Source organism: Lynx rufus, unplaced genomic scaffold, assembly GCF_022079265.1.
Source record: "Lynx rufus isolate CCGP_SWC_20201006 ecotype Redwood Valley unplaced genomic scaffold, mLynRuf1.p SCAF_7, whole genome shotgun sequence".
Classification (NCBI taxonomy): domain Eukaryota; kingdom Metazoa; phylum Chordata; class Mammalia; order Carnivora; family Felidae; genus Lynx; species Lynx rufus.
The window spans coordinates 16,127,630-16,138,283 of NW_025814889.1; the positions used below are offsets into that span (position 1 = coordinate 16,127,630).

At 45.5% G+C, this 10,654-nt stretch overlaps 1 protein-coding gene across 1 annotated transcript in view; it reads right to left on the reverse strand.

The window, feature by feature from the left end:
* ST8SIA6 (ST8 alpha-N-acetyl-neuraminide alpha-2,8-sialyltransferase 6) overlaps positions 1-8,548 on the reverse strand; it is a 152,234-nt gene extending 143,686 nt beyond the window's left edge. Inside the window, exons 1-2 of the mRNA XM_047067377.1 lie at positions 8,448-8,548; positions 7,837-7,935 (exon numbers count right to left, since the gene is read on the reverse strand). Of these exons, the coding sequence (XP_046923333.1) occupies positions 7,837-7,935; positions 8,448-8,548 (200 nt within the window). The remainder of the gene's footprint in view (positions 1-7,836; positions 7,936-8,447) is intronic.
* Positions 8,549-10,654: the final 2,106 nt, after the last annotated feature.

The window sequence follows — 10,654 nt, forward strand, 5'->3', positions numbered from 1 at the left end:
GTACCCCAATGTTTACAGCTGCATTATCTACAATAGCCAAACTTTGGAAACAGCCCAAGTGTCCACTGACTGATGACTCGCTAAAGATGTGATACATACATACAATGGAATATCATTCAGCCATAAACAAGAATGAAATCTTGCCATCTGCAATGATGTGGACGGAGCTAGAGTATTACCCTAAGCAAAATAAGTCAGTCAGAGAAAGACAAATACCATATGATTTCACTCATATGTGGAATTTAAGAAACAAAACAAATGAGCAAAGGGGAGAAAAAAGAAAAGGAGAGGTAAATCAAGAAACAGACTCTTAATTATAGAGAACACACTGAAGGTTACCAGAGGGGAGGTGGGTGGGGGGAATGGGTTAAATAGATGATGGGGATTTAGGAGTGCACTTAACGATAAGCACTGGGTAACGTATGAAGTGCTGAATCACTATATTGTACACCTGAAACTAATATAACACTGTATGTCAACTAACTGGAATTTAAATAAATGTTGAAAAAATATTCTCTAACTTGGGAGAACAGTGTTCCCAAGATGTAAGAAAAAATTATAGTTTTAAAAGATATTCACTATAAGAAACAGAAGAAATCTTGAGAAAGCATTTGCTTTGTGTTCTCAATAAAATGCAAGAAAACTTGAAGTTAGAAATGGAGGGTGAGGTTTATTAAAAGTTTACTTAGATGCTTTCTAAGATGTAAGTAAATTGATGTGATAAGGTGCAGGCTGAAAGGAGAAAAAAATTGTAAAGAATAAAAATGTAATAGATTTACTGTTTTAGACAGGGCAAAACAGAGAATTGACACTACAGAGAAATAATTCAGTAATGTAGAGGACAGCTTTGAGCAGCCTTCCCAGAGGGCAGAAGGAAAACACACACACACACACACACACACACACACACACACACACACACAAACACACAGAGAAAATCAAACTAAAAAAAAATAATAATTGTTTACATGGAAAGGCAATGGTGGCGAAGAAGTATAGCAATGCAGGACAGAAAATGAAAAATCAATTCACAGAATACAGTCAGAATGTGTGGAACACATCAAATAATCCATGATAGGACACAAAAGAGAATAAATAGGCCAGTGGATTAAAAAAGTTTACTGACAAAATTAACTGCAAGAGGTCACCCAAAAGACATATCGCTGGAAAGTTAACAATTTTTAAGTAGAAAGAAAAATCCTCTCCGGATCCATAAAACAAATCATCAAACAGGTGACTTTTGAAAAAATAAAAGTTAAGGGGAGCCTGGGTGGCTCAGTAGGTTAAGCATCCGACTCCTGATTTCAGTTTGGGTCATGATCTCAAGGTTTGTGAGGCTGAGCCCTGCATGGGGCCCTGTGTTTGGGATATTCTCCCTCTCTCTCTCCTTCCTCTCTCAAAATAAATCAATAAATTTAAGAAAAGAAAAATGGAAAGTTAAGACTGCTCCTATTTGTTTTTCAGGGCCCTAAAAGGCAGACAATAGAAGAACAGAAATCTTAAAAAATTTGAAGACAGAAACCAAAAACAGTGGAGTCAGGATGCAATATTTCAGTACTTACATGTGAAAAATAACAATTGCACCCTGAGGCGCCTGGGTGGCTCAGTGAGTTAAGCATACAACTTTGGCTCAGGTCACTATCTCACGGTTCGTGTGTTTGAGCTCACAGCTCAGAGCCTGAAGCCTGCTTCAGATTCTGTGTCTCCCTCTCTCTCTGCCCCTCCCCTGCTCACACTCTGTCTCTCTCTGTCTCTCTCTCTCAAAATAAATAAACATGAAAAAAATTAAAAAAAAAGAATCTATACTCAGTATTTCTAGATTTGTAAGCAAGAGTTTAATTCAAATTTAAGAAAAAGAATTCTCAAAGGAGAAAGCACATGATAGAATAATAGCTTAATAGAAGCTCACCCCGGGGTGCCTGGGTAGCTCAGTCGGTTGAGCGTCTGACTTCGGCTCAGGTCATGATCTCTGGTAGAAGAGTTTGAGCCCCACATCGGGCTCTGTGCTGATGGCTCGGAGCCTGGAGCCTGATTCTGTGTCTCCCTCTCTCTCTGCCCCTCCCCCACTCATGCTCTGTCTCTCTCTGTCTCAAAAATAAATAAACATTAAAAAAAAATAAAATAAAAGCTCACCCCTTTCGCCGCACGCCAAAAGAAGTTGTACAGGGAGTAAAGGTTTAAATATGTAAGAGTGCATTTAAAATGTACACTTAGCATAACAAATACATCAATAAATGATCAGTAAGTTTATCAATTCAGAAGCAGAACTGAGAAAGAAAAGTAGATATAAATGACAGGAATACAGAAAGGTTGAAAACTTGTACAGATTACATAACCACAGACGTAATTAAATGTTAACTAAATTAGAAAACCAATTTAAATGCACGGTAAATAACTTTTCTATTTTTGGTCTTCCTAAACCTCTTATAAATCACTAAGAAAACAGAGCATCTTGATATGAATATCAAGAGTATGAAAAGCCAACTTAGAAAAAAATAAAATAAAAAACATCTTAAAAGTTAAACACACTGGTAAACAAATAAATACAAATTGAGACATAAATAAAATGATTATCTGTTGAGAATGAAACTGGAAAGATGAAGAGAGTCGAATACACAGAACAGTCAAGGGTTGTAGGGGCGCCTGGGTGGTTCAGTCGGTTAAGCGTCTGACTTCAGCTCAGGTCACGATCTTGCCGCTCATGAGTTCGAGCCCCGCGTCGGGCTCTGGGCTGATGGCTCAGAGCCTGGAGCCTGCTTCCGATTCTGTGTTTCCCTCTCTCTCTGCCCCTCCCCTGTTCATGCTCTGTCTCTCTCTGTCCCAAAAATAAATAAACGTTAAAAAAAAAAATTAAGAGTTGGAGTCAGTGGTCAATCTCACACATTGCTAACGTGAGTGAAAGTTGGAATCAACTATTATTGCTGGACGAGTCACAGCGACGTTTTGAAATTTCACATATCCTTTGGTCAAGCCCCTCCACTTCTATTAATTTATCTGAATAATCAAGAATATGTGCAAGGATACAAAGCGGTTCATATTAGAGTATAAATCGAAATCGAAAAGAATAAATACCCCAATTGTGCAACAGGAAAGAATATGTAAATTACGGTCCAGGCACACATTCAAACACCATGTTCTAAAGATGATGTTGCAGAAGACCAGTGACATGAAGAAGCGTTGAGATGTTGTTAAAAAGCGTTACTAACCCATACCAAAATATGCACAGCAACATTACCAGGTACGTGTATGCCAAGTTATCAAAAATATGAAGAGCACCCATCTTTTGGATGCTGAAATGACAGGCAGTTTTTATTTTTCCCTTTGTGTTCATCTAAAAAACATGAAGTAAGGGGTACCAGGGTGACTCAGCCGGTTGTGTCCGACTTCCGCTCAGGTCACGATCCCAAGATTAGTGAGTTTGAGTCCCGCATCAGGCTCTGTGCTGAAAGGGAGGAGCCTGGAGCCTGCTTCAGATTCTGTGTCTCCCTCTCTCTGCCCCTCTCCCGTTCGCAATCTGTCTCTCTCTCTTAAAAATAAGTAAACTTTAAAAAAGCTTTTAATAAAAAAAAAAACCGTGAAATAAAATCTCTGCATGACGTTCCCTACAGTAATGACTTGGGATATAACACAACTGATACTTGATGTCTGCCCTCCCTGGAAGCCGGGGTCTCAAACAGGGACGAGTCAAAGTTCTACCGCAGGGAGAAAGGGTCACAGGGAGTGCGAAGACAGCCCATTAATGGAAACAAGCAGGTGAAGCTCTATGGGAGAGCAGAAAAGTAGAAGGAGGGTCCCCACATCTCCGGAAAACTCACAGTCCCATCATCCCAGATGGCGCACTGACGTGGGCAACAACAAGCAGGACTTTCAAAGCACAGCTGCTGCTACCCAGGAAAGCCCCGCCAGCCACAGCTCCCCAATCCCCACTACGGATGCTGAAGCCAGAATGGACGCTGCACTAACAGGTGCCAAGCCACAACGGGCACCTGGATCGTTCCATGGAGGGACCCTGGAATTCCAAGCCGGCTAGTTATAGAGCCTTGCTCTGGCCACGTGATTAACATCGCCATAGTCCAATCTCTCCTAATTTGAGAACTTTATGGCATTATAGCACATGTTCCTGGACTTCTTTTATAATCAAAAAATGAAATTAACATGAAGAAAAAAGTATTCAAAAAGAAGAGAATATTCAATTAGTATTTTTTTTTAATTCCAACGACTTGTAAATTTAAAAGTACTCTTGGGGCGCCTGGGTGGCTCAGTCGGTTAAGCGTCCAATTTCGGCTCAGGTCATGATCTCATGGTTGGTGAGTTGGGAGCCCCACGATGTGGGCTCTCTGCTGTCCCCTCTGAGCCCCTCTGTCTCTGTCCCTCCTCCACTCTCTCTTTCTCAAAAATAAATAAACATTAAAAAAGTTTTTTAAAAAGCACTCTCCTAAATAACTATGGAGATAAAAATTATTTAAAATTTTAATGTAATTATAGGGGCACCAGGCTGGCTCAGTGGGTGGAGCATGTAGCTCGTGATCTTGGGGTTGTGAGTTGGAGCCCCACATTGGGTGCAGAGGTTACTGAAAAAAAAATAAAATCTTAAAAAAATTTTAATGTAATTATAAACAATTTAGAATATATTTTTAAAAATCTGAACACTATGTATCCAAACTTAAGGAACAGATCCAAAGCTGTATTCAAAGGAAAAATCACAGTAGTAAATTTTAGTAGAAAATATTTAGTAATAAATATTTCTGTTACAAAGAAAAATGGGGGGAAAAAAAGCATTCACTTCAAGGCATTAAGTTGGAAAAAAAAGGTATGACTTAAAAAAAAAAAAAAAGGTAACACAAAGGAAATACAACATGGAAAAAATATCAGAATTGACAAATAAATCCAAGAGCTGGTTGTATGAACAAACCCATGACAGACTTTGGCAAAGCTTATTAGAAAGAGAAAGCATCATTGTAATGGGGTTATATTTTGAGAATTATTATTAAATTTTTCCCTTTTGTCTTTCTGACTTTGACATGACTTTTCCCGAAGTCATTTTAAAGCATCCTTTGGGGGATTCTGGAGAGAGAAAGACTTGTTACTGAAAAAATGCAAAGAGAAAGCATAAGGTGATATTCAGCTTTAGCTAAGCAAAACAAGATATGCTACTGCCCCAAGAAAAGATTTTCCAAATTCCTCTCATTCTGCCTCTTTAGCAATTAACCATCTTACTTGGAAGACACAGCTCCTGGAGCTTCCTCAACCTTTTTACTCCTGGTCCCCACAAATCACCATTAAGGCTTAGGTTTGAATGAGGCCTGGAGGTCTGAGTCAGGACGAAAGAAAATAGGAAGGACAGGGGTAACCTGCACATTTCTAACTGGGAGCAAGGGTGGAAAGAAGACAGAAAAAGGAGGAGGAGAGCTCTGGCTTGGGGACAGAAAGGTAAGGGTAACCACAAAGGGTAGAGGGGGTTTGGCCTCCTCCCCCAACTGGGACTCTGCAAAGAGATCACCTCTTGGGCCACCTCCCATCCTGAAATTAACTTAGAGTAGGGCATGGGGCAAGTAGAGGGAGGCCCTGATAGTTAATTTCCTGAACCAGCTTCGGTTCTTCTATGTTTAGATGGGTTCCAGAAATAGCCAAGACTGGCTGTGAAGCGAGCTGGCCGGAGCTAGTTGGGACAGCATCAGAGCAAATGTCGCAGAGTGACAATGCAAGATAGGACTAAAAGAGAATCTTCACCAGATCCCTGAGAGGGAGCATCAGAAGCTCACTCAGGTGAGGTTGATACAGCGGGGTCCCAGTAGGGTAGAACACCTGAGGAAAAAGAACGACCCACAAGCTGCAGCTTTCCCAATTGGCTGTGAGCTAATAAATGTAAAGTGCTTATATCAGTATCTGGTCCATTAAAACATTCAGTAAGTGCTGGTCATCCTTAACTGCTATTAGCATTACTATTATATGATAACTTTTACCTATTACCTGCAGTGCGGGGCTCATGAAGGAAACAGCAAGCAGATCAGCTAGAGAAAAATTAAGAAATTAGAATTTCCTACATAATCTAGTAGCATAAATTAAAAATCGTACCCCTGCTACATAAATAATCAAAATCATAAGTGATAAAAGGGAGATAAACCAGACAGGGTTTTAAAAAATATAACAGAATGGTCTAAAGAATCTTTGAACCAGATTCAGAGAAAACATATGAATTACCTATATTAGCTCAAGAAGTATGCAAAGTAGAAAAGAAGTATGCCCAAAGAAGCTGAAAAATTCATCAAAGAATTACCTCAAAAAAAGGCCTAGGACCAGATAATTCAATTAGTGCATTCTCTCTAATTTCCCCAAGGGGAAACGCCAAAATGGGTAACAGCACTAAGGCCTGGAAAGAGATGGAATGTTCCCCAAATCACTGGAAAGCTATACTATCTATAGTATATAACCCTGCAAAACATAAAACTAGAGGCCACCATTCTTCTCAAAAGCCTTGTGACTCCAGGATTTCTTTGTGCCTCTAACATGCTGTGAAATTCCAGCACAGGAATTTTGTGAGAGGTTGTTTCTGCACTTCAAGATTTCTTCCAGGCTCCCCCTCCCCCCGCCCCCCAACCCTTCTCCGGACCGTGCAGGAGCCACACAGGAGTCTGGGGTCATGCAGTCCGAAGATTCAGATGGTCCAAGAGCCAAGAATATACAGAAGGAAACACAGAGGGAAAGGGAGTCACAAGAGATAAGCAGAGGAAAAGAGACAGGACACAAAATTGAAGTAATAATAGCAATGCTGAGGCCCAAAGCAGTACATTCTTCGGGTGAAAATGTAAATTGAATCAACTCTTCGAGGATGTAATTGGCCATGTGTATTTGGAACCTACAATGTACATACCCTCACCTAATAATACAACTTCTCTCACTCGATCCTGGAGAATTTAAGATGAAGATAAAGATTTACATACACAGATACACTTCATAGAATTATTAACAGCAAATAAAAACAGAACAGGAAACAATCTAAATATCTGGAAGCACAAACGGTTAAACAGATGATGGTACATTCATATGATGAATTATGCAACAATCAGAAGCAATGTTGCCGTGGGGGGTGGGGGGGTTAATGAAATGTACTGCATGTGTCCAGGTTTTTAGGAAAAAAGGCAGAACACAAACAATAAAGTATAATCTTCAGTATATTTTTTAAATATACCTACAGAGGAAAAACTCCTGGAAGAATACAGACCAAAGCCTTAATATGATCTCTGGGTGGCAGAGCTCTCGGTGAATATTTTTTAATACATTTCTCATTTTATCGAACTTTCTGCAACAAGCATGAATTACTTTTATAATCAGAAAAAAAAAAGATTTAAACCAAAAAATGATTGCACACGGATAAATAGTCCTCGAAGTGAAAAAGAACAATTTTAAGTCTCCATTCACTAAGGAGACAAAACATTCTCAACGCTGTGCACACAGAATTCCCCAAACGTGAATCTTACCCGGGTGCACTGGATAGCATAAAGACAAAAAGCACACCGACCAAATCCCTCTATAGACAGGCTGAGCTGCCTCTCTTGGGGGTTTTCAACACACGGTTATGCAGAAGGGGCCCGGGCACCCATTTTTTAAAGTGCAGCTGTTTGAGCATCTCCCTTGGTTCCAAGAACCTCTACACGGAGGAACAGTCTTTACAGAGGAGGCTGAGGGAGTGTGAGGGGACACACACACACACGACCAAACCCACTCAGTCTTGCGGTCCCAGCCAGACACCTCGCAGCCAGTCCGCGGGTGCAGCCGTGCCCCACCCGCGCCCCGCAGCCGCCGAGCCCCCGCCCGCCCGCCCGGCGCCGCGGGTACCTGTTCGTGGGGCGCGGCAGCTGGGTGGCCGGGCTCCGGAGCGTCCTCAGCGCGGCGGGGGTGCCGCGGGTGGCGTCCCTGCTCTTCTCCACCGAGAGCCTGCACAGCCGGGAAGAAAACTAAGTTGTTACACCTCGCTGGCAGGCTCGGCAGCGGCCGCGCGCTCGCACCTGGCCGGGGCGTCCCCGCGCGCCCCGGCTCCCCCAGCGGCTCCCAAGCCCCGGAGTTTGAAGCCGCGTAGGGCGTGGAGGGAGGGAAAGCACGGACCAGAACGGCGAGCCCGGGACACTGCCGGGGACCCGACGGCAGGTCCCGCTCCGCGGCGACGCCCGCCGGAGCCCTCGCAACCCTCTCCGCCACGGCGGGTGCCCACCCGGTCCGAGCGTCGCCCCTCGGTCACCCCCACCCGGCCAGCCCTGCCTCCTGGACGCCCCGCTTCCCGGCCCACCCTCGTGCGGCCGCCGCCCGTCGGCTGCCCTCCGCGGCGGCCGAGAGTCCGCGCCCCGAGTGGGGCGGCTCGGCGGCGGGGGTCCCCGGGGCGGGGGGGGGGGGGGCTGGGCGCGCGCGCGCGCACGGCGGGGGTCGGCCCGGGGCGCGGCGGGTGGGGGTACCTGGAGCGGGCGGGCGCGTCGGTGGAGCACCAGAGCAGGCGCAGCAGCAGCGACAGCAGCAGGCCGGCGAGCAGGGCGAGCAGCGCGCCCCCCGGCCGCATCCTGATCCCCGCGCACGGCCGCCGCCGCGGCTGCCCCGGCGAAGCGCAGCCCGGCCGGCCCGACTCGCCGCTCCCGCCGCCGCCGCCGCCGCCGCCGCAGCCGCGCACACCTCCAGTGTTCAAAGGCGGCGGGGAGGGGCGACGACGGCGCGCGGCGCGGGCCCGCACTCCCCGGCGCCCCGGCCCAACCCGCACGCCGTGCGGGGGCAAAGGGAGAGGGCGCGCGTGCCGGCTCTCGCCTTCTGGCGCCCAGCCCCGGACCGCGGAGCTCGGCGTTCGGGTGGCGGTGGCGACTCGCCGCGCTCGCCTCCTCTCCTGCCGGAGGCGCTCCGAGCTGCTGCGGGCTCTGGTCGCCGCCGCCGCCGCCGCCGCTGCCGCTGCTGCCGCCGCCGCCGCCGCCGCCGCCGCCGCCGCGCGGGGTCACCTGAAGGTTGGGACTCGCGAGCTGGACTCGGTGCTGATTGGGCTCCAACTTTTGTGCGCCCTCGCCTTCTCCCGGGTGCCCGCGGGCTCTTCTCCGGAGCCCACGCAGCTCGCCCAAGCACACCACAACTCGTTCTGCGTCCCTGCGGGGCAGAGCGAGGACTTGGAGGGGGTGGAAGAGGAGAGAAGAAAGGGCCCACTTCAAAACTTTCAAAACTGTGTAGTCGTTCAGCTAGACCGCCCCACGCAAAGGTCGCTAGGGACTTGGTTTTGTTGGGTAGATCCTGGTACCCGAGGGAAGGAGTACCCTCCCCTTGCTGCGATGCAGATTCAGAGGCACACAGAATGGATTTCCAGGGGCCGGGCAATCCTTAGGAGTTGGCAAACTACCACCCGAAGGCGGAATTGGGCCGCAGCCTGTTTTTGTAAATAGTTTTCTTTGGAACACCTACGTGCCCGTTCCTTTGTTTTATCCATAGCTGCAAATGGCCGTGTTACCTGTGGCTGCTTTTGCGTCGCGAGGGCAAAGTTGAGTAGTGGGGACAAAGATCCTTTGGCCCACAAAGCCTAAAGTATTTATTTTCTGCCCTTTTTCAGAAAAAATAATAATAATAATAGCAGACCCCTGATCTAAATCCTATTGGTCTAGATCATATTGGTTAGATCTCATTTCTTAGTATTTCTTTCGTTCATTGTAGGAAAATGATTCTGTGACAGTGTGATAGAGCCTGGCTCTCCTCTCCCAGCCCCAAGCTATTCTGTTCAGTGTCTCTGGCCCAAGTACCCCCAGCTGCGCAAACTCAGTTTTGCTCCTGACTCAACCCTGGAGGAACTTCAGTAAATTACAAACCCCATAATTGTTATGTGGGGACTCATTAGACCGTTCTCTCTAGTTCTATACAGATTTGAGATTTTTCCAAAAGCGACCCCTGGACTCTACCGTATTGCAAATACCTCGATAAGTTATTTGGCAAAGGCTTTTAAACTTTTGAAAAGGCTTTCATGAGTTAGCTTTCCCGAGTGACAGAAATATTTGTATTTCAGTTGGAGTCTCCTAGAGGCATCAGGTCTTAACGTGGAAGACCCACGTGAGAACCTTTGGGAGAACAAGTTGTCCAGACAGCTCAACGAAGCTGTTGCCAGGGATTTTGTTACTGAAAAAAAAATAACATATATCAAGAAAAGACATAGGGGCTGCCTAGTTGCATTCTGCTAATCCTGCATTTACTCTCATCAAAAATATTTAGTTGAAAACAAACCAGAGCTTTGCGCATAGCAGTCGGTCAATGTTTGGTCCATGAATAAGACACCTAGGAACTAATACTTTTCTTAAAGAGAAAAAGGAGAAAACACTGAAAATAGGTGTGACCGGAAATCTGTTTCCTTCCATAGCTCACTCTCACTGTTAAAATATGTACCAATCAGTAAAGAAAAATGTGTGCCTTTTTACGTAAGACTGACGTTTTTAGGAATAAGGCTGTTAATCTGAGTATGGTAATGATACATTAATACTGTGTTCAGGTGGTGCTAAAACAATAAAGAAATCCATTACTACGTGTTTGAAAGTTTAAGCATTCTGTTAGATAAGCAGGAGACAGCACAATTATCCTGAAAATGAAAAGTTGTCTGGATTTGGAAGATAGTCTGAATTTTATTTCTCTTAGAGCAGAATTGTGCAGACAA